This window comes from Hypanus sabinus, chromosome 7 (genome assembly GCF_030144855.1).
Source record: "Hypanus sabinus isolate sHypSab1 chromosome 7, sHypSab1.hap1, whole genome shotgun sequence".
NCBI classification, from domain to species: Eukaryota; Metazoa; Chordata; class Chondrichthyes; order Myliobatiformes; family Dasyatidae; genus Hypanus; species Hypanus sabinus.
This window is the reverse complement of record NC_082712.1, coordinates 59,094,266-59,121,658: the sequence shown is the minus strand read 5'-3', so window position 1 is coordinate 59,121,658 and position 27,393 is coordinate 59,094,266. Positions and strand designations below refer to the sequence as shown.

The following is a 27,393-nucleotide window of genomic DNA, read 5'->3' as shown; positions in this document are numbered from 1 at the left end:
CTATTCTATGTTTCAGCTGCTAACTAAGTCATAGACACACCATTTAGGAGACTCAGATCTTGTAGTCTAAGATTCCCAAAGTGCTGTTACTTCCTTTTTATGTTCTGTTATTCAATGTGTGAATTCCAACATGCTCTTGTCAGCAGGATACATACTCTGTTCACAAAGATCTTTGAGTTAGAGTTGAGTTGGTTTCAGTTCAATATCTAGACCTTTAAAGGGGTATTCTTACTGGATAATTTGAAGGTACTTGATTTTGTGTTGACAGTCTGTTTCTGGAGTCTTAAGTCCTGGTAGTAGGAATTCAACCATGTTTCATTGTGGTGTTAATATGCTGCAGTATGTTTCAAAAATATTTCAAAAATGCTTGAATCTTGCTTATCTTAACAGGATCTAACATTTTAAGAATTGATATATGTTTCTAATTTATAACATAATTACAGTTTATGAAATGAATTTTTGTGGATGCTGACCATTGTGATATTGTCTCAAAGTCTTACAAATGTTTGCCAGTTTAACTGATGGTGGGTTCTCTCAAAGGGTCTGTCTGGCACCATGAGAGGCACGTGGGACATTTCTATTTCAGCGAGTCTTCTGACTGATCAGAGATTTGTGTAATGCAGTAGGAACTGATTTGGCCTGTTATATCCGTGCTGGCTCTTTGAGAGATCTCTCCAGTTAGTCCCATTTCCCCCTGCCGCCTAAGAGCCCTGCATATGTTCCTCTTCAAGTATTTGTCTTAATTCCTCTTTGAAAGCTGCTAATGAATCTGCTTCTACCACTCCGAGCAATGTCTGCCGGATCGCAAAAAATCAGTTAAAAGAAAATGGTCCCTCTGTTGAGTCCAAATCTTCTGTCAAGCATCTTGAAAGTTAATGATTTTAACTGTGTTTTTAAACAGCAGCTATTTCCATGTTCAGCGTTATTCTTTTCATGTTTTTTTTCAACCCTGTCCTAAATCTGTCATTGATCCAATGAATTTGCATCTTGAAAGATCACAAGCACACGAAACTTTGATACTGGGCTAAAAATCTGACGGGTTTGTTTGTGATTTAGGGGATGCTGCCCGAGTATGTGGTGGAAACTGGCTTGTTAGCGGCTTTCAAAAGAGGAATTGGATAAATATTTAAAGAGGGGAAATAAACCTGCAGGCCACATGATTATCCCTGACCCATTAATTTGCAGGGTAAAAATGCCCGAGAGCTGCAAGCAGGTTGTCAGGGTGGTGCGACTCTCAAGATGCCTCTCATTCTGTCAGTTTTGAGTTAATAAAAAAAAACATTGGATTTGTTATACTGCATGTCAAGTCTTGTCAGCATGTCTGATTTAAAATGCTTCGGGTTAAATAACATGGTGGGCAGGCTAGAGCATGTTGTGTGGTGTCTGAAGCAGTGTCTGTCTTAATTTCAGTCAAGAAAAGCTTTGGCCTCCTTTCCCACTTATGTTGAAGGTAAGGTGCTCTCTAACCATTTTAAACCAAGTTCTGAAATTGTAATGTTTTACTTATCGGCAAAGCAAGGTCTTCTCTGCATTTATATTTTAGCAATGCATTTATTTTGTAGTTGAAAAATTGTTGAAATTGTAATTGAAATTTTGTTATTCTTAAGTATATTGAAATTGTTAACTGTATTTTGTGGCATATGTAACTGTATTTAATGAATTATAGTTTTTAAGTTTATTCATTACTTGGTTTATTCAAGCAGATTCAGGCAAGTGTTTTGCTGAGTGTCCTCTGAACTATGTTGATCCAACTAACTGGTCCAATGCAAAATGTCAAAATATATGTACTTTGTAATTGTTTTCCCCAGCCCTTCCCCAGCATGACTCTCACAAACCTCTGATGCTTTTTCTCCTTGAAGATTGAGTTGAGCAGAGGTCTAAAAGTGCCTTCCATCTTGAAAGGCAGTTGGATTCTCACTCCCGAGATGCAAGTATTGAGCTCATTCCTGCAGTACAGAAGGTGCAATACACCATTGGAGGTACCATGCTTTGAATGAGTTGCTATGGACAAAAGCTTTCCTAGCCACTGTTTTGGAAGGAAAAGAGCAGATTAGTTTGTAGCCATCACATAACTATTTGTAGGGCAAAGATTGTCTGCTGAGATTTGCATTTCATACTTCAAAAGCGCTACTTTCACTGCAATGAAAGAAGTAATATGTACATTTCTGTGGTGCCCTTTGTACCTCTCTCAGTGTGCCCGGAGATCAATGACATCACCTGGGGATATAGCAAGTCCCCACAAGCACCAGTGTGCAAAAGTCTACATATTCATTGAAGGATGAATATACTAGCCAGCTCTTTGGAGAGGACATCCTTGATATCCTTTGAAAAGGTCTACCTGAGAGAACAGAAAGGGCAACACTTTAAAGCAGTGCAGGGGATTGCTGGCTTGGACCTCTGTGTTTCAGACCGGAGTGCCACATGAACTCACAGCTTGCGGTTGTGTGGCCACAGCAACACAACAGACGGGGTTTCATGCTGTTCTGAGGTTGCCTTGGAAATAATTTGCCTTCCATGTCCAAATAATGTTGGGTTTTGGTGCGAGGTGTTGGAAATTATACTTCAGGAAAGGTTGCTATCATTAAGAAGCATGTAGATTTTCCACAACAGTCATCATTTCCAGAATGCATTTGTTTTAAAGTGTATGGGAGAACCACAGGAACAAAACTAAACAATCGTGTGTCATAGACTGAGTGACTAGATCAGATCAGACATATCAGTCTGTCAAACTAGGAGAGAATCACACTCCAGTAATTACAAGCAATTTACCAGCAACTGGAGGAACACTAAATAGGGAAAGAATATGGGGAAGGGGTGAAATAGGGTAGCAGAGGCCTTGTGGGGCATGAACACCAGTGGTGAAACTGAATGTCCGGTTTTGGCCTGTGTGTTGTACATTGGTGTAACTGCCAGCCCAGAGGTTTGGAACCTTGCTTATTACTACCTGATTGTTAGAGCTGTCATTATGCATCTTCCACATAATCTCTGGATTCAATTCACTTCAATGCATCTTTCAAAAATTGATAGATGACTGATTTTGACCAAGATGGGTTTATTGAATAACACCACCATCTCTGCTCTCCAGTATGATTAAGAAGAATCTAGATAAGCATAAGGAAGAGACAAACAGAAGAAGCTGAGGGTGGGGTTGGGTGGGGGGAGGTGGAGGGGCTTGTGTGGTGCATAAATAATAGCACAGGTCAGGAGGGCTGAATGGCCTCTTTGTTTGCTAGGCAGTCAGTGCACGGGTAACACGCACAGCTCCAGAGGTAAATCATATCTGTGCCTGGCTTCTTTTCAGACTGTCTTTGCAATTTCTCTCGTTTATCAAGCATTTGATCACCCACCCTAAATCTAGTTGTCAGATTTGGGTAGTTGCATCTGCAAATCTCCTAAAAACATTTCACTTCATTTAATGGACCTGCGTAAACTGTTTGTTCTTGAAGCTGTCGGAGTTATACAGGAAAACATTGAGGTGTATAAAGCAAGTTGTGATTATCATTGTGGCTTGTGCTTTCCCAGTTGGACAACACACAGACGTCAATCAGAACAAGAAGTGTTTTTCCTTTGTGCTAGAGATCAACATTTCTGGAACTTTCAGAGGCAAATTACCTGTGGGAAGCCCTATCAGACTTCTAAATGGATGCAATACGCTCAAAATGCTGGAGGAACTCGGCAGGCTAAGCTGCATCTATGAAAAAGAGTAAACATTCGATGTTTTGGGCCGAGACCCTTCAAGGGGGAATGAATGATGAGAAATCTAAGAAGATGGAGGGAGGGGAGGAAGAAGTCCAAGTTGGCAGGTGATAGGTGAAGCTGGAAAAGGGGGAAAGGTGAAGTAAAGAGCTGAGAAGTTGATCAGTGAAAGAGACAAAGGGCTGGAGAATGGGAGATCTGATAGGAGAGGGTAGGTGGCCATGGAAGGGGGAGGTGCACCAGAGGGAGGTGATGGACAGGTCAGAAGAGAAGATGTGAGAGGGAAACAGGAATTGGGAGGGTCGATGGTGAGGAAGGGGCAGTTAGTAGAAATTTGAGAAATCAATGTTCATGTCATCATTAGACGGAATGTAAGGTGTTGCTGAATTGATGCCATTTATTTACAAGGGACACTACAGCTGAATCTTGGAAGCAGATAAGAAAAGTGTTGGTTGTGCAAGTCATCCAGTGGGCAGTGTTTTTTTTGGTGATTGGAGGCTTTTAGTGAACTGTTCCTGCTTTATTTTATTCCTTGAAGAAGAAGCGGAGTAAGTATGAGCCAGTGGTTACAGAGATTTTTTTTCTAGAGATATAGCATGGTCATAAGCCCTTCTAGCCCAATGGGCCCGAGCTACTAAATTTAAACCCGTGTGAGTAGTTAACCTATTAACCCATATGTTTTTGGAACATGAGAGGAAACTGGAGCATGCGAAGGAACACATACAAAATGCTGGATGAACTTGGCAGCATCTTGGAAAAGAGTGTAAAGTCAACGTTTTGCGCCGAGACCCTTCATCAGGACTCTCAGGCACCTGAAGGAAACCCACACAGTCCTAGGGGAGAACATGCAAAATCCTTAGAGATAGGGTGGGAATCGAACCTGTAAAGGGAAGCACCAACCATTTTGCTACCGTGCTGCCTTCCGGCTCCCGGCCACTTCCAGGCACATGGTTTCCAGCTATGACATGGGCATTTCATTAGAAGCACTGAACTAAAATTCAAATGTATATTTCTTACAGCACTTCAGTTCACTAGTTGTATTAAAAATAAAATTGGGGGGTGGGATAGAGCATAGGTCAGAAAAGCTCTGAAAACAATGCAGAGATACTGATGATAGTTCCCAGAATATGGCAGAAAACAGCAAACCCACTACCCATCGTTGAGATACCTGTCAACTTCCTTGCCTGTGACAGTTTTTACCGGAGACTCCAGACATGTTTGTTTTCTCTCCTGTAGTCCCTGGACCCTGTGACCCAGAGGATCTAATCGATGGCATCATCTTTGCGGCCAACTACCTGGGCTCCACCCAGTTGCTGTCTGACAAAACCCCGTCCAAAAATGTACGGATGATGCAGGCGCAGGAAGCAGTCAGCAGAATCAAGGTGATGACCTCATCCCATTTGGGGTCCCACTGGATATCGTTCACTGCCCTTCACAAGACTGTTTCACCACTGGTGGGGATGGCTGATTGAAAACTATCACCCCGACCTTTCTCATTCCCTCTGCTCTCTTGCCTGGGCACTCTCTATCTTTCTCTTTCTCTTAGATTGTGTTCAGTTGTATCCAGTGTCCCGGACACATTCATTGTCTCTGTTGCATTCTGTCTTCATCTTGAGAATTAAAACAAGTTACTTTAATTTGGAACACACCTCTGTCCAGAAGGGTATATGCTTTTTTTTACAATTAACTTCAAATACATGCCACCTAGTGATTAGATGCTTTGACTTTGATGTTCTAGGAAGTTTACATTCAGGTTTGAGGTAAGTGAGCAATTTCATGCCAATTCAACTGCTGAAAATCCAGTCATATAATCTTTGGAGAATAACTCTACTTGGTCGCTGAATCTTTAAATAATTCTCCCTTGTTTCCCTGGTTGATAGCCCGGGAGATCTCATTACTCCTACACAGTCAAGTTCTCTATAAATACTTTACATTAGCATGCAGGGAGATCTGGTTCAGGTTTTGGCAAATATTTCACAGAAACTTGAAAGATTAAATCCCCAAAGTCATTAATTACGGGGAAGTCAAGTATGTGTTTAACTTGGGTTTTAACCTCAATGAGGATTTATTAAAATGTCAGCATTTCTCCCTGAGGTGTTTTAAAGATTCAAGCTCTGCTGTATGGGGCGTGCTTTCCATCTGTCACACTTTTTCCTCAGTGACTGGAAACTGAATGACAAGGCTGAATATCCTTCTGTCTTGTCAGCAAGTTGAACATCCTTCTCTTCATCTTTCTGTCTCCCCTTTCAAAATCCTTTGTAATTTTCAGGCCATGAATCAATACTGGCCAACCCTGGCTTATGAAAGCCTTGGATAAGTGGACACCCCTACATTCGAACAAACTCCCATAACAATATTGAATGGAAGAATCCAATATATTTATGTCATTACTTCCTGCAAATGGCAGAACTTATTTATTCTCTCCCTCTCCACTTTTTTCATAAACTCTTGTATGCTTTTGATGCTGTTCATGCTGTGAAGGTATAGTGACTGATTTTTGTGTATTTTCCAATTCGTGCCCAAAATTGATTTCTGGACAAGAACAGAATGTTTCATTACCCAGGGATAACCTGTAGTAAGTTATGCATGCTTGTATCAATAGGATTAGACTAAATAATTCAGTGTAACAATGTTCAAGCCCATTGTATCCAATCAAATCTTTCACTTGGGCTTTTGGAAAATGCATCAGCTCCGTCTGCCTGATTGTTAATTCTACCCCCCCCCCCCCCAGCTGATCAAGTCAATACGTGTTTCCCCTGTATTGAGCTAGGAGCAGAAGCCTGTCTTAATGTACTGTATGTAGGAAAGGAGGCTTGTAGTATTGGCTTTGTTTCCTAACCAAGGATTGAGAAGCAAACCGATTGGAGACTGAGAGGGAAAGTGAGTGAATTAATCAGAACAGACTGAAAAAGAAATAGGAAAAAAAGATTGGATTAAGATACAGGAAGAAATAAAATGGCAGAAATTGGAAACATTAAGATGCTTTAAAATCTCAATTTAATGCTGATAGTCCTGAGATTTCAGAAAGCAAAAATCCATCCATGCTTATCTACATCAAATGTACAAGGTAGTAGTGAATATGTCTTGTATTCTGCCTTAAATTGTCATCTCAGATTTGCTGTCTTGCAGTATGGAATTTCATCAATTAAGATTGCTGTCACAAAATCATCCTTTGTTAGTCTTCCCCAACAGATTTTTTTAATTTCCTAATTATTTTCACGTTTTAAATCCCAAACTAATAAGTATTCCTCAAATTATTTTTACCTTATACAAACTTAAAGTGTCTCGGCCAGTTTTGAAAGAAAGCTTTTTAATAGGCATGCCTATATACATGAGCATATGATGGTTGTCAGTCAATTTAATAGAGAATTCAGGAGAAACCTCTGGGCTGGGTGATAGATGTGAAAGGCATTTTCACACAGGCATTGGTCAAAGTGCGTAATGCAGACAAGTGTTTTGAGGAGCTTGCTTGCCTGATAGGACCCATGACCAAGCTTTCTCAAATGGGTTCTGGTCTAGGTCAGTGTGAGACACTCTCTTTGGACAACCAGAGTCTAAGATGGAAAAATGAATGGAGTTTGGAGTTCAGGTACCACATATTACTGAAAATAACTGAAGGGATTAATAAAATCTTAAAATAAAAAATAAGCTATGATGCATTTCTCTGTTTTGTTAAATCTGTCTCCAGAATCACAGCTTATAGTACTTCCTGTGGAAGAGAGCAGGATGTACACAGAAGCACTCCAGTTAGTCCCATTCCTTTGCACACTTCCACGAGACTTGCACTTTTTCCTTCTTTCAATAACTTTTAAATTTCCTTGCCAATATCTCAATTGAATCTGCCTCCAGCACTTCCTGCAATGCCATCCAGACCCGAATCACTCACTGGGTTTTTTTAAAGAAGTTATTTTTTAAAAGTTGCTTTTGGTCTTTTTGCCAGTCGCTTTCTTTCTAAGTCCCTGGTTATTGATCCCTCTAGCAATGGGAATAGCTTCCTCCTTTTACTTTTACATGGGTTTAAATAGATTCCTCTTTTCCAGTGAGAACCATGCCATTTTCTCCAGTCTGTCTACATAAGCAGAGACCCTTGGTTTACTGCCAATCTCCTCTCATATTCTTTACCTTTTATTCCCTGTTCTTCCTCCCCTCTGAACTTCCTACTATTACCTAGTTTTCACATTTACTGACATCTTATCCTGCTTTGCTTTGATCTCTGTTTGAATTTAGTTGCCCTACCTTTTGCCCCTGTAGAGCCATCCACTTCCTACAGGCCTCTCAGTGTACTGTTCACTCCGGTATGTTTATCCCCTTAAAAGTGTCTGGTTGTCCTGTTCAGATTCTTCCCTTGTATAGTCTTCCGAGTTAGGGAGTTGGAGCTGGAGCTGGATGAACTACGGATCATTCGGGAGGCAGAGGCAGAGATAGATAGGAGTTATCAGGAGGTAGTCACACCAAAAAACCAATAAGTAGGCAGATGGGTGACGGTCCAGAGAGGCAGGGGGAGCAGGCAGAGAGAGCAGAGCACCCCTGCGGCCATTCCCATTAACAATAAGTATACCGTACTGGATACTGTTGATGGGGATGACCTACCAGGAATGAGTTGTAGTGGTCCTGCCTCTGGCACAGAGGTTGAACCCTCAACTAGAAAGGGGAGGAGGGAAGAGAAGAGAGCGATAGTTTTAGGGGATTCTATAGTTAGGGGGGCAGATAGGAGATTTTGTGGGGCAGGTCGGGAGTCTCGGATGGTATGTTGCCTCCCTGGTGCCAGGGTCCGGGACATCTCAGATCGGGTGCAGGCTATTCTTGAGAACGAGGGCATGAACCCAGATGTAGTGGTCCATGTAGGGACCAACGATGTAGGTAAGGTGAGTGAGGGGGTCCTGCTTAGAGAGTTCAGGGAGTTAGGAGTGAAGCTGAAAGGCAGGACCTCCAGGGTGACAATCTCGGGATTTCTACCTGTGCCACGTGCGAGTGAGGCGAAGAATAGAATGATTATGCACATTAATACGAGGCTGAGAGCATGGTGCAGGAAGGAAGGGTTCAGGTTTTTGGATAATTGGTCTTTGTTCCAGGGACATTGGGATCTATTTCGAAGGGACGGTCTACATCTGAACGGGAGGGGTACTAACATTCTTGCAGGAGTGTTTGCCAGTGCTGCTCGGGGGTTTTAAACTAGATGTGCAGGGGGCAGGGATCCAGATCCAGAGGGTTGGTCAGAAGGAGCATGGGGTTAAATGTGTAGAAGGTTTGGGTGATCTTGAGAAGGTCATCAAAATTCAGGGTGCAATTAGTCCGATGGAAGTTCAAGGAGCTGGGTTAGGTACAGTAGACAGTGTTTTAAGCAAAGAGAGGAGGAATGGGCTAAGAATTCTATACTTGAATGTGCGTAGTGTCAGAAATAAGACAGATGAGCTTGAAGCTCAGATGCAAATGGGGAGCTACGATATTGTTGGGATAACGGAGACATGGCTGCAAGGGGATCAGGCCTGGGAATTGAGTGTACCAGGGTATACGTGCTATCGTAGAGACAGAAATATGGGAAGAGGGGGTGGGGTGGGGTGGCCCTGTTGGTGAGGAATGAGATTCAGTCCTTAGCAAGAGGTGACTTGGGAACAGGGGAAGTAGAGTCTGTGTGGATTGAGCTGAGGAACAGTAAGGGTAAAAAGACCCTAATGGGTGTTGTGTACAGGCCCCCAAACAGTAGCGTGGATATTGGGTACAAGTTGATTAGGGAGTTAACATTGGCATGTGCTAAAGGTAATGCAGTTGTTATGGGAGATTTCAACATGCAGGTGAACTGGGAGAATCAGGTAGGTGCTGGACCCCAGGATAGGGAGTTTGTGGAGTGTCTAAGGGATGTATTTTTGGAACAGCTTGTGCTTGAGCCAACCAGGAACGAGGCTATTTTGGACTTGGTGATGTGTAATGAACAGGAATTGATAAGTGATCTTGAAGTAAAGGAGCCATTAGGAAGTAGTGATCATAACATGATAAGTTTTTATCTACAATTTGAGAGGGATAAGGGCAGATCAGAGGTGTCAGTGTTGCAATTAAATAAAGGAGACTACGGAGCCATGAGGGAAGAGCTGGCCAAAGTTAAATGGGCGGATGCCCTGGCAGGAAAGACAGTGGATCAGCAGTGGCAGATATTCTTGGGCATAATACAAAAGATGTAAAAGCAGTTCATTCCAATGAGAAGGAAGGATTCAATGAGGGGGAAGGGGCCACAGTGGTTGACAAAGGAAGTCAGAGATTGTATAGCATTAAAGAAAAAGAAGTATGACAGAGCTAAGATGAGTGGGAATACAGATGATTGGGAAAGTTTTAAGGAACAGCAGATCTTAACTAAAAAAGCAATACGGAGAGAAAAAATCAGGTATGAGCTCAGTCTAGCCAGGAATATAAAAGGGGATAGCAAAAGCTTTTTTAGCTATGTGAAGAGAAAGAAGATAGTTAAGAACAATGTTGGTCCCTTGAAGAATGAATTGGGAGAAATTGTTATGGGAAACAGGGAAATGGCAACAGAATTTAATGCGTACTTTAGATCTGTCTTCACCAGGGAGGACACAAGCAATCTCCCAGATGTATGGATGGGCCAGGGTCATAAGATATCAGAGGAATTGAGACAGATTAACATTAGGAAAGAAACTGTGATGAGTAGACTGGTAGGACTGAAGGCTAATAAATCCCCGGGTCCAGATGGTCTGCATCCGAGGGTTCTAAAAGAGGTGGCTCAGGAAATTGCGGATGCATTGGTAATCATTTTCCAATGTTCCTTAGATTCAGGATCAGTTCCTGAAGATTGGAGAGTGGCTAATGTTATCTCACTTTTCAAGAAGGGAGGGAAGGAGAAAACGGAGAACTATCGCCCTGTTAGCCTAACGTTAGTCGTGGGGAAGATGCTTGAGTCCATTATTAAGGACGAAATAGTGGCACATCTTAATGGCAGAAATAGGATTAGGTCGAGCCAGCATGGATTTACCAAGGGCAAATCATGCTTGACTAATCTGTTGCAGTTTTTTGAGGGTGTAACAAGGACGTTAGACGAGGGTAAGCCAGTGGATGTTGTGTACCTAGATTTTCAGAAGGCATTCGATAAGGTGCCACATAGGCGATTGTTGAGTAAAATCAGAGCTCATGGCATTGGGGGCAGGGTTTCAACATGGATAGAAAACTGGTTGGCAGATAGAAAGCAAAGGGTAGCAGTGAATGGGTGTTTCTCGGACTGGCTGGAGGTGACTAGTGGGGTACCACAGGGCTCTGTATTGGGACCACAGCTCTTTACGATTTATGTCAACGATTTAGATGAGGGCATTTAAAACTATATCAGCAAGTTTGCTGATGATACTAAACTGGGGTGGCAGTGTGACATGCGAAGAGGACGTTAGGAGAATACAGGGAGACTTGGATAGGCTGGGTGAGTGGGCAGGTACTTGGCAGATGTCATTCAATGTGAATAAATGTGAAGTTATCCACTTTGGAAGTAGGAACAAGAGGGCAGAGTATTGTCTGAACGGTGTAGAGTTAGGTAAGGGAGAAATGCAAAGAGACCTAGGAGTCCTAGTTCACTAGTCAATGAAGGTGAATGAGCAAGTGCAACAGGCAGTGAAGAGGGCAAATGGAATGTTGGCCTTTGTTACAAGGGTAATTGAGTACAAGAGCAAGGATGTCCTTTTGCATTTGTACAGGGCCCTGGTGAGACCACACCTGGAATATTGTGTACAGTTTTGGTCTCCAGGTTTAAGGAAGGACATTCTGGCAATTGAGGAAGTGCAGCGTAGATTCACTAGGTTGATTCCTGGGATGGCAGGGCTGTCTTACGCAGAGAGATTGGAGAGATTGGGCTTGTACACGCTGGAATTGAGGAGATTGAGAGGGGATCTGATTGAAACATTTAAGATAATTAAAGGATTTGATAGGATTGAGGCAGGAAATATGTTCCAGATGTTGGGAGAGTCCAGTACCAGAGGGCGTGGATTGAGAATAAGAGGTCAGTTATTTAAAACAGTGTTGAGGAAGAGCTTCTTCTCCCAGAGAGTTGTGGAGGTGTGGAATGCACTGCCTCAGAAGACGGTGGAGGCCAATTCTCTGGATGCTTTCAAGAAGAAACTAGATAGATATCTGATGGATAGGGGAATCAAGGGATATGGAGACAAGGCAGGGACTGGGTATTGTTAGTGAATGATCAGCCATGATCTCAGAATGGCGGTGCAGACTCGAGGGGCCGAATGGTCTACTTCTGCACCTATTGTCTATCCCTTTGTTAAAGCCCCGAACTGCAGCTTTTCCAACCAATATTTGATCCCATTTTATGTGGACGAGTTTTATGTTCAATCTTGAAATTGTTCCTTCTGCATTTGAATTATTTTAACCACAGACTGATCTATTTTCCATAGCATTCTTAACCTTCTGACATTGTGAGGGCAGTTCCTTATTGGTGACGATTGTGCACACAACCTTGCTCCAGCCTCTCATCATCACATCCACAGTTGTGACAATGTGTAAAGGGCTGTGAGCAGTTCTGGTATTATTAAAAGGATGTACAGAGAGAATGGATCAGAGTGAAAATGATTTCCAAGGCTGATTCTGAAATATGAAGTTTATTAATCAAAATGGGCTGAACAAGTTAGGTCACTCCTCTTTAGCTAAAGTTTAGGCTGATAGATATCTTTCCCACCAAATACTTTACTGTGGGATTAAGTTTTAAGAAGCTGTTAATATAGATTTTCACCAAAAGATCAAGTAGGGATTCAGGAGAAGTTCTTTGCTCCAGAGAGTGGTGCATGCAAATCTGAAACTCTTGTCTCACAAGGAGTGGTTGAGACAGATTGCAGAGATGCTTTTAAGGGGAAGCTGAATAAACATGAGAAATGAATAGATGAACAAGGCGATGAGACGTAGGAGTAGTTTTGTGTGCAGCATTAACACTGGGGGAATTGGGGCTGGAAGGCGGATTTATTTCTGTAAATTGCACTTACCGTCACTGTGACAATGCTCCATACACTCAGATTTTCTTCCATGGCTTTTTTCTTGATAGTGCAACGTATTGAGACAGATGTAATCTTATATAATGTCAGATAATTTTGGGGATTATTTTTGATGTTGCAGTAAATGTGACATGTGATTGGCTTCTTCTTCATAAATCAAAGTTTTTTTTATCTCTCTGTTGATCCTGTCGATATCCCCATTTTTTAAAATGCCTGTAAAGGAAACAACATCATTCTCTTCTGTCAGTTATCCCAGAAGAGTTACCAAATGATTTGCTAGCGTTTCTGTTACTGATCTTGTTCACAGGTCCCATCCAACTTGTGCGCTAAGCAAACTGCTGTATTTTGTGAATTATTTCCAACATTTGCCTCTTGCAGTTTTGTGCTAACTATTCTCCTATCTTTTGTCTATTCCATGGCACACAGATGGCCCAGAAAATGGCCAAAAACCGGAAGAAGGTGCAGTAGCCCACGTTTTGCGCCTCTTTCATCTGTTTCTCGCGAGTTGCATTTTCTTTTAACTTACTAGACTTTGCCAGCTAACTTCTTTGTGTCTGATTTTCTACATCCAGTAAGTCCCGCTGTGTCTAGTCCCTCTTGGCCTTGGTCATCCCCTCCCTGTCCCTGACTTTTCTCGCAGTTCTTCTGATCAGGTGAGGTCCACCAGTGATTGTTCAACCACTATTCAGTTTGCCTACTGGGTACAACCCTTGGAGGAAGTATCCTAGGACTTTGCATTCTCTTGCAAGGCCTACAATCAGCTACTGCTCTTTCTCAAGTCGGATTGGAATGAAGTGGTTCAGACCCATGCTCCTTTCCTACATCCAACCATTTCTGTTTCACTTTTGATGGGAGCATGGTACCATTTAGATGACTACAGTGTCCTGACTGGAATTAGTTCCATCTAGAGTTGATGCAACATTTCGGCCAAGCATACTATTTTTTAAAGCAATATCTGCTCATAGATCATTGACTTTGCCCTTACCACCCAACTTGGGCGCTTTCTCTTCTACATGCTGGATGCTGGATGCAGAAAATCTATGTGTTGCTTTCTAGAATGTAAAATTTGTCCTTTATTTTCAGAGCTCTGCTGTATTTTTGCTGCAAGTTAGTTTAATTTGGAGTTTGTTAATGCTTTGGCAAAGTAATCATTACCCTCCTGCTTTTGTTCTTGGCAGCTTCCAGCTACATGTGAGATGAATTGCTGAACTATTTGACTTTGCCCCATTTTCTCAGCACAACCCCCAGTAAAATTGAAAGCTTTGTGTTGGGTTTATCAATTAACATAGTACTGTCTGTTTTTCACACTAATCTGGCATGGAATTTTGATTAAAACTGCATGTTTGATGGACATAATATTTTTGTAATGCAATGTTTTAAAATAACATCACATCTGCCTAAGGCAGTGGCGATGTATTGCAGTGAGAAATGATCAGGATTGGTCTGAGCAAAAAGCATACATAATTCAAAAGAACTGTAGGAACAGAAGGCTGTATTCCTTTTGTGACCTACGGTATCTTCACAAGTGTATCTTAGCCCCTATTCCTTCATGCCTTTGGTTAACCAAACGTCTATCTCCCAGGTTTAAGGTTGACCCTGCTTCACTTGCAGAAGAGAGTTTGACTCCCCCATCACCACCTCAGTGCAGAACTGCTTCCAGACTTTAGTTCAGAAAGGCCTGGCTCAAATTTTAGACTCTACCCCCTCATCCTAGACTCCCCCAGTTAGAAAGCAAACATGAGGAAATCTGCAGATGCCAGAAATTCAAGCGACACACACAAAATGCTGGTGGAACACAGCAGACCAGGCAGCATGACGAAGGATCTCGGCCGGAAACGTCAACAATGGTTCTTCCTATAGATGCTGCCTGGCCTGCTGTGTTCCACCTGCATTTTGCGTGTGTTGCTCCTCCGGTTAGAGTTTGTAACTGCCTTGTCACTCAGTCTTAAAATCTTGAAAACTTCATAAACTTATGCCCACACTGCTTTGTTAGATCTTGAATCTGTAACCTTCGGGGTCCAGGTATCATCCTAGTAAATCCACAGTCCACATCCTCCAAGGCCGACAAATTTATCCTGTGATGAGCATTCAGTGCTCCAGGTGTCATTTAGTGAGGCTTTATATAAGCAAAAGATCGATAAGATTGAGGAAGGAACACGAGAAAAGCAAAAAATTAGGAGCCGTAGTTTATCAACAGGCCCCTCAAGCTGACCCCACCATTCAATATGATCTGTGCTGTGTCAGTTTCTAGATCTTTCAAATATTGATATAAGTCCACTTCAGCTACTTCTAATGAACTAACCTCCTCAACTCTTTCTCAGTTCGCTACCCTATGAGAAGATATTTCACTTGCTTCAGTTTTACCGACCAGCCCTTTGAAACTGTGTGCCCCTTGCTTGAGTCTCGCCTACCAGTGAAAACATCTCACACCTCCCATGTCATGCCCCCTTAGAATCCTCTGTGTTACAGTAAGATTACAACTCATTTCCCTAAATCCCAAAGGATGCCAACCCATCCTTCCTCAACAGGGTTGTCCTGAGTCCAAAGGATGAAAAGAAGGATTTGTAGCCGGGAAGAGATGATGGGATCGTTTTTTTTTTTCTCTCTGGAGCAAAACCTCAGCTGCAGCTTCCACATGAGCATTATATTTATCTCATCAGCATCATCATAATTAACAAGCAATGTGCTGGAGGAATTCAGTGTCAGGATTCAACCCAAAGCGCAACAATTCCTTTCCTTCCACGGATGCTGCTCGACCTGCAGAGTTCCTCCCGCATCTTGTTTGTTGCTCCAGATTTCAGCATCTGTAGTCTCTTGCACCTTCATCGCAATGAATGTTACTTTGCATCTTCTCCAGTGTGTATGTTTTATTCTTCAGCCCATTGTCATCTGGTAGAAAATCTGGAGAGAAAATTTGCCTCTGCACAGTGAATACAAATGGGTTAAACAGCAAGGCATAATTATGTACATTAAATTTGCATTTCCTAGAACTGAGGTAGTTACAGACCAATTTAGTCGTGGATATTGGGATTTAGGGGGGAGTTCAGTAAGGTAGATGGACAGTGAAATTTTCTCTTCTGGTGCAGGAATCCAGAGAAGTGATTAAACCCCTAAAGTTAGAATTAGAATAATCAGGGGAGCAGTTTGGAAAAACTTTCTATGAAGCATGTGAGAAGTAGAGACCTCTTCCCCATAAAAAGCAGTAGATGATTAGTATCTTTAAGGATACCCAATAGACTGTTGCAGGCCAAGTTTGTTGTAATGAACCCAAGCATGTAGATGGATTTAGGTCACAAATTAGCCATAATTTCATTGATTGTTGGAGTGGATTGTTGTGCTGCACAGCCTCCTCCCCTGTGTAATCTGCAAGGTTGTTCATTTACTGAGTTCTTCCATCTGTCAGTGGATACATCACACACCCCTAGTACTACAAGCTAACCAAGGCACCTAGATATTGTCATGTATATGCAACATCTTAAGCTACCTGCGCTCCTCTTTATTCCTAGAAATAAATTAAGAATCTGGCATTCTGTTTTCTAAGTTTTGTGCATTAATTCGGCATTATCAGGCTTGAAATGCACAAGCTATTTATTGGATTGCAGACTGATTTCAATCTCCCTCTCTCTATGCAGATGAAGGGTTGATTTCTGCCAAGTTTGCAGAGCAGCTATTTTGTAGAAAGTGCAAACTGCCAGTCTAGGAATGCTGTCGTGGTTCCATGCAGTAAAATTGCTACAGATACTGTCCAGAACGAGGGTGTGTGACATTAAAAATAGATCTTGATGGAGTCAGAAGGACAAATGGGAATCTGGAGGCCTATCACTATTCTATCTCTGTGATCCAACAAAAACCTGCTGAGGACAGAGAGTCAGCTAGGGTATATATATATATTTTCGGTAATCTGTATTCGATGATGAAGTGTAAGCAATACAAACTGTCCATTTAAGTTATCCCTGCAAACCTTGTTAAATTTGTTCACTCACTATTCTGTATGGACACTGGATACCAGTAAGAAATTGCCATGCCAACTGAAGGTTGGTGCTATCCAAGCAACGGCACAGATCTAGAGCAAGAAAGCCATCAAATTGTTGTCCGTATGCACTGTTAATTCACAGTCCAGAAACAGCAAAGTCCATACCAACCATTGAGCATCTACTTACACTCACCCATGTAATTCTGGAGGTCCCAGACTGCAGATGCTGGAAATGTGGAGCAAAGCCTGTAGGTGCTGAAGGAACTCGGCAGCATCTTAGGAGGGAAATGAACATTCAGTGCTTCAGATTGAAAACATTCACTGGATTTCTGATAAAGGGCCTCAACCTGAAATGTCCACAGCCGTTCAGAGAGATGTGGGCTGTCCGTGACCCTCCGTAGAGATGTGGGCAGTCTGTGTTCCTCCGTAGAGATGTAGACCGCCCATCGAAATGCCCGACCCACTGACCCTCCATCGAAATGCCCGACCCACTGACCCTCCGTTGAAATGTCTGAGCCGCCGACCCTCCGTAGAAATGTCTGACCCGCCGACCCTCCGTAGAAATGTCTGAGCCGCCGACCCTCCGTTGAAATGTCTGAGCCGCCGACCCTCCGTAGAAATGTCTGAGCCGCCGACCCTCCGTAGAAATGTCTGAGCCGCCGACCCTCCGTAGAAATGTCTGAGCCGCCGACCCTCCGTAGAAATGTCTGAGCCGCCGACCCTCCGTAGAAATGTCTGAGCCGCCGACCCTCCGTAGAAATGTCTGAGCCGCCGACCCTCCGTAGAAATGTCTGAGCCGCCGACCCTCCGTAGAAATGTCTGAGCCGCCGACCCTCCGTTGAAATGTCTGACCCGCCGACCCTCCGTTGAAATGTCTGACCCGCCGACCCTCCGTTGAAATGTCTGAGCCGCCGACCCTCCGTTGAAATGTCTGAGCCGCCGACCCTCCGTAGAAATGTCTGAGCCGCCGACCCTCCGTAGAAATGTCTGAGCCGCCGACCCTCCGTAGAAATGTCTGACCTGCTGACCCTCCAGCATCTGCATGTGTTGTTTTCATTTATTTTCTCCCCACGTTCCCATCATCCCTCTCCAAGGTTCTGCCAGTTACCTGGGACACCAACTTGGCAATGGCCAGTTCTGAAACAAATTAAAAGATGCCTTTGAGAGGTAGGAGGAAAAAAGGAGCAGCCGAGGGAACCCATACAGTCACCGAGGACATGTGAACTCCACCCAGACATCACCTGAGTTTAGGGTTGACCCTGATTCACGTGAGGCAGCAGCTCTCTGGCTTTCTCTCGAGCATCCTGCCACTGAAGACCCATCCTGCTCATCTAGAGTGAGAGCCATTAAACATGGAAGCAGGCTTTCGAGCCCAGTGAGTCTGCACTGATTCGCAAGCCTTCCTTCCCCCCACCCACCCACCTTTACACATCTCCTGTGACCTGCTTGAAGAGTGAAACATTGGGTTGTTCGCTGTTTTGGAGATCAAAATGAAGTACAAGATACCCTTTACAAAATGAAAGCTCACTAGTTTTGCTTCGGCAGTGTTAATTATGTGTGCGTTTACAGTGGTGGCCTCTTCCATGTTGCTGTTTCTTTGCACAGGCCCCTGAGGGAGAGCCCCAGCCTATGACGGAAGTGGACCTCTTCATTTCAACCCAGAGGATTAAAGTGCTCAATGCTGACTCACAGGTAAGGGATGGAAGAGTAATTGTTTTACCATCTGACTGTTAGCTTGAAAATCTGGTGATTTTAATAAAATCTCTGTTTATTAAAAACACTCCCTCTCCTGTTAGTTTCCATACTTCCTGCCCCATGGAAGAAATTTATTTGCAACTGTGGAAAGAGATTTGTAACTGGAGGGGGATATTTGCAAAGTTGTGAGAAACATTGAAAAATTACTCCAGAGGTGGGCTGTCTCAATCTCTGGTAAACATTCAGCAGAAGATCTTCACTCAGACGAAGACCAGCAGGGCTGGGTTAAGGGGAGACTGCCAATGTGTCCCTGCTTCAAGCAGTTCTGAAATTGGAAGCGATGTTTATGTTGTGCTGATTGTTCTGCTACTCGCATTTAAGGGGTGCTGGATGGATCTGACAGGATGCAGCCTTAACTCGTTGTTTGGACTGCCCAGCGTCGAACTGCTGGCAGGGATTTATAGCTGTGCCGAGTGACGGCTAATTGGCTCTCTGCTGTTTGACAGATGAGCCAGTGCACTGAATGAGCTTATTGATTGACAGGATGTGGCATCTTGATGTTAGCTAGCGGTCTTCATCCTGTACAATCGTGGCTGCGCTGCAGTCCGTGGCGGCTTTTCGCTCTCTGGTGAGCACGAGAAGCATTACGGACCAGGGTGAGGTGAGGCTTCTGTCAGTAACTGTAGGGATATTGTGTCTTTATTTCAGCTGTACTGTTTTGTGGTGTGTGTGAGTTGGTGTTTTGGTGGATGTGGCTGTTGATGGGTGGACTGCTGTGTGTCTGTTTCATAGTGAGAATTTGGTTAGCATGAGGGGGTGTTTGAGTGTCTGAAGTTGGCTTTGGGCTGTGTTTATGTCTGTGTAGTTGTCAGCAGAGTGTCTGGGAGAGTATGAATATGCACAAACCTATGAAGTTGGTCTTAAGGTAAATATGTGCATTTGCTTTTGGTGCTGGAAATTGTTAGTGCACATGTAGTTGATGTTGGACTGCTTTAGGGTGTCTTTCTGTGCAATGGAGTATTTTATGTCAGGAGTCTTCATGTAAATGTATTTTAGGTATATCCAAGTATTTGCACAGGTTGGCATGAAATGTGTTGAGGCATGTCTTCATGTGTTTCATGATGGCATGTGATTGCACGTTTAGAGTTTAGAGATGTGATCCTGATTTGGATAGTAGAAATCCATTTTGTTGTCTGCATAAATGTAGAGAAGTGCCACAAGCTGGAAATGAGCAGAAAAATAACCCATTGCTGCAAAAATTCTTTACAGACAGACAGACATACTTTATTGATCCCGAGGGAAATTGGGTTTCGTTACAGTCACACCAATCAAGAATAGTGTAGAAATATAGCAATATAAAACCATAAATTATTAAATAATAATAAGTAAATTATTTCAAGTGGAAATAAGTCCAGGACCAGCCTATTGGCTCAGGGTGTCTGACACTCCGAGGGAGGAGTTGTAAAGTTTGATGGCCACAGGTAGGAATGACTTCCTATGACGCTCAGTGCTACATCTTGGTGGAATGAGTCTCTGGCTGAACGTACTCCTGTGCCTAACCAGTACATTATGGAGTGGATGGGAGACATTGTCCAAGATGGCATGCAACTCAGACAGCATCCTCTGTTCAGACTCAGATTATATCGAATAGCTTTTCTTAAACCTTGCGGCTACTGTAAGATATTTGTACCCTCTCACTGCTCTTTCTTAGGAAACTATGATGGACCATCCCTTGAGGACCATTTCGTACATTGCGGATATCGGAAACATCGTGGTGCTGATGGCGCGTCGCCGCATGCCCCGATCTAATTCCCAGGACAGCGTGGAAGCGTCTCACCCTTCGCAGGACGGGAAGAGGCAGTACAAGATGATCTGCCATGTCTTTGAGTCTGAAGACGTACGTAGTACTTTGGTCTTGTGGAAGGGTGCAGTGGGAATTCTGCGGGTATGGGAAAGGTCCAAAAAAATCCCTGATTTTTAAGTAAGCAGGAAGCAGAAGGATTCTGGCCTTGCAGAGAGGATGTCGTACAGAATAATGGAATACTCTCTGCAATTCTGACACACTTTGTTCTACAGTGTACGGTTCTGGCATTTAGGGAAGGATATGTCTCACATGGAGGAAATACACAGGAGTTTAATTGATTCCTAGAAGTAAGGAATGATTAATTAGGTCTGAGACCTGGAAGAATTAAAGGAGATCTTGACATGCCACCATTCTGAGAGGGTATGACAGGATGGACATTGAATACATAATCCTGCTGGAAATCAAAAAGAGGATTGTGGGAGGGTCAGTTTCAGAATAAAATGTAACCTAAGGTGAGCAATTCTGTGAGGATTGTGAATCTTTGCACCTGCTGTCTGGGGGATAGGTTTTCAGGTTACAAGAGATTGCAGGATCAAATAGGGAGGTGGCCAACAGTTAGGAAAGCTGTGATCTGACTCGGAGCAGAAAAGGATGGAGAGATCATAGGAGCAATTTCTGTTCCCATTTTGTAGGTCATTCTCCCTGAGACAAGTTGAAGTAGAATACTTGAGGCTCAGGAGGAGGCAGTTTGGCCCATTCTGCCTGTCTCATCGATCTAATCCCATTTCCTGCTTTTGGATTACTGTGTTGCAGGTTTCAGCTCAGTCATGAGGAGGTTTGATAAAAGTGTTAGGATTTGTGGTTTCAGATGAAGCAACCAGGAAGAAGTGCGCTTCCTGTGAATGAAGGCTGATCATCTCCAAGAACCTGACTGTCAGAGGAACCAGAAGCTACAGAGAGATATTTTTTATGCAGCAAGTGATTTAAACTTGGAGCCTACTGCCTAGAAGCTACAAAAGTAGATTCAGTAGAAGCCTACAAAAGGGAATTGGATAAATACAGCTCAAGGAAAAAAGACTGCCCAATGTTCCTATCATTAATATGGGTTAGATATCTCTGTGAACCTCTACCAGCTCTATTACCTACCCTCCATCATCTCTGAGCTCTTCCAGCTCTGGAATTCTTGCCCAAACCTTTTCGTCCCCACTTCTAATTTAAAATGCTTATTAAAGCCTACAACGTTTCCTAAATTTTTAGTCCTAATATGTGACTCAGCGTCAATTCTGGCTTGGCAATTGCTCTTGTGGTACGTAGAATCACAGGCACAGCACTGAGCCAGACCCTTTGCCCACTGAGTCCATGCCGGCAATTGTTTACCGTCTGCTCATTCTCTTGTCCCTACTCCCCCTCCCCCCACCACCAGATTTTACTATTCACCTTCACTCTAGGGACAATTGATAGTCGCTATTTAACATACCAACCAGAACTAGTTTGGGATGTTTGGGGAAAACCGGATGATCACGGAAGAATCTGCAAACTCCACACAGACAGTACCTCAAGTTGGGATTGGACTCAAGTCTCTGGTGCTGTGGGGTGGTAGTTCCACTAGCTGAGCCCCATATCACCCATACCTTAGAACCTTTCCTTGCCATTTGGTTGAAAGTCACAGTGCATTCATTAACATGCACACAGGAATTAATTTCAGTAAACCTATTGTCTAGTCTCCCAAACTCTCCCTGTCTGAAGTTTAACCAGTAGGATGATTTTCTTAAACTGCAAGACCATAAGATATAGGAGCAGAATTAAGCCATTTGGTGCCTCGAGCCTGCTCCGCCATTTCATCATGGCTGATCCATTTTCCTGCTCAGCCCCAATCTCTTGCCGTCTCCCCGTATTCATTCATACCCTGACTAATCAAAAACCTATTAATCTCTGCCTTCAATATACCCAATGACTAGGCAGTGATTTACACAGACTCACCTCTAGTCTGACTCCTCATTTTCATTCGAAAAGGACGCCCCTGTATCCTGAGGCTGTGCTCTCTGGTCCTAGACTCCCCCATCCTCTACCTTCCTCCCTTATCTCCCACTGTGAGTAATCCCCACCCTCTCAGGGTCAGTTGGGTTCCCAGTGCAGCATTTCTTACTGGTGCTGAACACCGTGGCATCGTGCGTCAGGTGGCAAAGATCCCTATGCATCAGACTTGTCTTTTCCCCTCTCTAAATAGTTCTGTCCTTTTGCCATGTTTCTTTGCTCTGCTCTTGCTGACTCCCACCCTGTATCTAGCCACTCGAATCAACCATAAGCCTAATTATAATCAAAGGGCTCAGTTGGCACGTGAAATTATTCAAGGTAAGTGTTTAAAAAAAGCTCTCTTTTGTCACACAGCACTGACATCATGGGCCGAGGGGGAGCTGAGGTTATTGGCAATTTGAGAGGCTTCTTGAGAATCTTAATTCTGTGGCACCACAGCTGACGCAGTTGTTTCATCACTCCAGTGAGCCAGGTTGAATCCTGACCTGGGCTGCCGTTTGGGCAGAGTTTGCACGTTCTCCCTCTGGCCACATGCATTTCCTTGTGCTGTTCCTCTTTCTTTGTCCATTGCACTGGGCCGATTTACAGTCGGATTAATTGGGCCGCAGTGTGCTGCCCTTGGTGTGGGGAAAAATGAGGGAGGTGCTAACAGGCAGGAGTGAAAGAATAGATTAAAAGAAAAGTCAGTGAGGGGAAACACACACACACACAAACAATGCTTGAGGAACTCAGCGGGTCAGGCAGCATTGTGGAAAAGAGTAAACAGTTGACGTTTGGGGCTGAGACCTGGAAAGGGCTTGATAGGAATCTGCTGAGAGCAGGCACAGACACAGTAGGCTGAACAACCTCATGCCATATTAAAAAAAAATAGGGAACAATTACTCTGGCAATGTTCTAATTGACTAGAAAGCATGGTGGTGATCTCAGTTTTCTGTTAACTTCATTCCAACCCTAATTGTACCAAGGAGGTTGCCTTGATTCTCCTAGTTGTGTAATCTCTTACATCTTTTTCTGCAGGCTCAGTTGATAGCCCAGTCCATTGGCCAAGCATTCAGTGTCGCCTACCAGGAGTTCTTGAGGGCAAATGGGATTAATCCAGAGGACCTGAGCCAGAAGGAATATAGTGACCTCCTCAACACTCAGGACATGTACAATGATGATTTGATTCACTTCTCCAAATCAGAAAACTGCAAAGAAGTAGGTGTGACATTGATGGGTTCAGGTTAAAGGGGCAGGGTCTTGGGATGACTATACCACCGTTAGAGTTCAGTGACCACCAGCATTGCTGAATTGAAAAGTCTTCTGATCTGTGGCCTTCTCATCCAAAAATTGTAAAAGCAGAACCAGGCCTCAGTGTGGTTACACATAATCTCAAAAGTCAAAGTCAAATATAGTGTCATATGCACAAGTGCAAAGAAAACCACACAACAGCACCACAGGCACACATCACTAGAAACACAGCATTTATAAGGTGAACATAAATTATACAAGCTCATGCATTACAAACCTCAATTAGAACCAAGAAGTCCACTGTAGTGCAAACTGGGCATAGTGTTGCTACACTGACGTAGTGATGAGTGTTGTGTCAGTTGGTTCAAGAACTCAATGCTTAAAGGGAAGTTATGTGGAGTATCAGGCTGCTGATTTGATCTAATAATCTAATATTAAACCTTGGTGGTGGTGCATTAATTTTGTGGAAGGGTCATAGTTCATGACAGATGAATTCAAGGTGAATATAATATGGATCAGTAAATGCATGTGTATTGTGGTACTTGGATTTCTAGCAACTGCAGATTTTTCTCTTGTTTGTGTGATGTGGTACGCAGGTATCACAATTATTCACATCTCTCTTTTTGAAGATTTTTTTTAAAGATAGATAAAGTAACTTGGATGTCGTGCTGGGTGAAGAAACCACGGATACCTTCCTGTTAGCTTTTCCGCTGTTTCAGTACGTTGAATAAGCAATGCAAAAACAGGGTCAATCATTCCAGTGCTGAAAGGCCTCTCTGATTAATCCCACTCCCACTGGTCTTTCCTCAGTGTCCTGAAATTTGCCTTTTTAAAAATTTATCCAAATCACATTGAAAGTCACAATTGAATCTGCTTTTACCTCCTTTTCACAACATCTGACTTGTATTAAATCTTTACCTCTTATGTCACCAGTGCTTTGATTGCCAGCTAACTTAAATCTGAATCTGTTCTTTTGCCAATGGAAATACTTCATGATTCTGAACCCAGCCATCAAAGCTCACCCTCCTGTCTCTGATCCAAGGAGAATAACTGTAGCTTCTTGCCATTGCTGTTCCATCACTTCCGACACCATTCCCACAAGACTCTTCCATATCCTGTCCTAGGCTCTGACTTGTGTCCTGACAATGGAGCTCAGAGCTGGTTAAACATTGAAATTCCTAACCATGGCAACATGTTAGGGTGAGTCAATAAAGTCAACATCTTTTATCCATGGCTCAAACTAGGATACCTTTACACCACCTTTCTGCAGTCAATGCAAATCTGCTGGATGCAATCACACTCCCCTCAGACTCCAATTGACAGTGGATGGGATGAACTTGGGTTTATTTGACAGAGAACGATTGCGATGGCACCCTTGAGTGCATTTATTTAACAAATGGATAAATGAGGGAGAGGAATTCGTCCAAGTAAGAGTCTGTCTTTCACCCCACGTCCTGCTATTTCAAACATCGATGAATGTATTGAAAACATGGAGTTATGCAACATGGCTGTTCATCCATGCCAACCGAGATGTCTATCTGAGTTAGTGTCCATTTCCTACATGGCAGCTAGTAAATAGGATGAGTTTATTGTCATCTGCACAAGTACATGTAGGCACAGGTGTAATGAAAAACATACTTGCAGTAGCATCACAGGCAACTAGCATCATGTGCACTGCATTCACACAAAGAACAGAAGCATAAATTATACGTTTCCGAGGATCGCACCTGGTCCCTGAATTCCGCCATCCTGATCAAAAAGGCGCAACAGCACCTTTATTTCCTGCAGAGCATCAAGAAAGCTCACCTGTCCCAGGATACTGATGGACTTTTACCGCTGTACGATTGAGAGCCTACTCACCAACTGCATCACAATGTGGTATGGCAATTGTCCCGTATCGGACCGCAAAACACTCCAGCAAGTGGTGAAAACACACATGCCCGCAGATTATCAGCACCCAATTGCCCACCATTGAGAACATCTACCAATAATGCTGCCTGGACAGGGTGAAAAGCATTATCAAGGATGCATCTCACCCTAACCATGGACTTTTTACTCTCCTCCCATCCGGTAGGCGCTTCAGGAGCCTCCGCTCCCGCACCAGCAGGCACAGGAAGAGCTTCTTCCCTGAGGCTGTGACCCTGCTGAACCTCACATCACAGTGCTAAACAGTATTGCACCCATATTGTACTGACTCAGTACTTTTATATTTGTGTGCGGTAGCACTTACTTTTTATTTGCAGTTATTTTGTAAATAACACTATTCTTTGAGTTTCTGGTTAGATGCTAACTGCCTTTCATTGGCTTTGTAACTGTACTTGGCATAATGACAATAAAGTTGAATCTAATCTAATTTTAGATTATAAAATGTACGAGCAGAATTAGGCCACTCGGCCCATTAAGTCTGTTCAGCCTTTCCATCATGGCAGATTCACTGTCCCTCTCATCCCCATTCTTCTGCGTTCTCCCCGTAAGTTTTGAATGTCCTGACTAACCAAGACTCTATCAGCCTGTGCTTTAAATTTACTCAATGACTTGTATTACCACCCTCTGGTTAAAGAAATTCCTTCTCTTCTCTGTTCTAAATGGATGTCCCACAATTCTGAGCTCTGCCCTTTTGTCCTAGGCTCACCCACTGCAGGAAACATCCTTTCCACATCCACTATGTCTCTATTCGATAGTTCATACCTTAACCCTTTCATGTCTGCAATCATTCTCATTAACCTCCTTTGTCAGCAAATCCTTTCTTAGATAATGGGCCTAAAACTGCTCACTATACTCCAAAGTGTGGTCTGACTAATGCCTTATAAAGCCTCAGCATCATATCCTTGGTCTTGTATTCCAGTCCTCTTGAAATTAATGCTAACGTTGCATTTGCCTTCCTTACCAACAACTCACCCTGCAAGTTATCTTTAGGGAATCCTGCACAAAGATTCCCAAGTCCCTTTGCACGTCTGATTTTTGATATAGACTAGTCTGATATAGACTAAAGATACCACTGATAGTGGGGTGGGATGTGCCAGTATCTCTCTGCACTTCTCTCTTCAATGTCTTACATTACTGCACATTCGAATTGCTGGACCAGACTATGATACGACTTCATTCAACAGTGCATCTTTAGAAGCTTGTTCGTGTTCAGTGACAAACCAAACCTCCTTAACCTCCACAAAAAGTAAAGCCGCTGGCTTGTTTTCCTTGTAATTGCATTTAGGTGTTGTACCTGGGGCAGGTCATCTGATACGTTAATGCCCAGGAATTTAAAGCTGCTAATTTAAATAAGTTAATTAAAAGATGGGGGAAGGTTTGTATGGAATATAAACACCGGAGTAGTCTAATAGATGTAAATGACTTGGCTGTAAGCAGATACTCTGTGCAGAATCTTGTGTCTTTTAAATGACAAGCTAGTTTGCTGTTCTTGACCCTCTTCACCTCCATCAGCATTTTCTTCCACTCCTTTCTTCCTCTTGTTTATCATGCTTCACCCTAAATCTATCTTCACCTTGCCTCAACTGTTCCCTGCAGGAGCAAATTCCACTTTCTCACCACCATCTGGGTTCAAGAACTACTTCGAAGCTCGTTTCTGCATTTATTGTGTGATGATGGAACCTGCCTTTGGGTTCTCCCACCTTTTCTGGCTGTTCAGAAGGATGTGGGAAGCCACGCACATGGACGTTTAGTGCTGTGGATCTGCTGTGTTCTTAGGAGTGAGTAGCAATGGCTGCTGAGTCAGTTATTGATTAAATCTGAACCGGAGAAGAGTTTTCTCAATCAAAAGTCTTAAGAGCCATGTGCAGAAGGTGAAAGGAAGGAAACCATCTTCTCATTTGAAACACTGTACAATATCAAGTACAGTGGATTCTGGTTAATTGGTCCATCAGATACAGGGCAGCCACTTATTTGGGACACCTCTTAAAGAACAAAAGCTAATTGAGAAAATAGCTAGGATTCATATGTTATTTGGGACTTTATGCTGT

The 27,393-nt window shown here is 43.1% G+C and overlaps 1 protein-coding gene across 9 annotated transcripts in view; it reads left to right on the top strand.

Moving 5' to 3' along the window:
- The window catches only part of LOC132396800 (amyloid-beta A4 precursor protein-binding family A member 1-like), a 198,926-nt gene that overhangs the window by 146,359 nt on the left and 25,174 nt on the right, over nucleotides 1–27,393 (top strand). For 8 of the 9 annotated variants that reach the window (XM_059974737.1, XM_059974736.1, XM_059974742.1 and 5 more), the window contains 6 exons: nucleotides 1,411–1,450; nucleotides 4,933–5,078; nucleotides 13,110–13,142; nucleotides 18,262–18,348; nucleotides 20,063–20,248; nucleotides 23,207–23,386. In XM_059974737.1, coding sequence (XP_059830720.1) covers nucleotides 1,411–1,450; nucleotides 4,933–5,078; nucleotides 13,110–13,142; nucleotides 18,262–18,348; nucleotides 20,063–20,248; nucleotides 23,207–23,386 — 672 coding nt within the window. The remainder of the gene's footprint in view (nucleotides 1–1,410; nucleotides 1,451–4,932; nucleotides 5,079–13,109; nucleotides 13,143–18,261; nucleotides 18,349–20,062; nucleotides 20,249–23,206; nucleotides 23,387–27,393) is intronic. The other variant, XM_059974738.1, reaches the window with a different exon arrangement.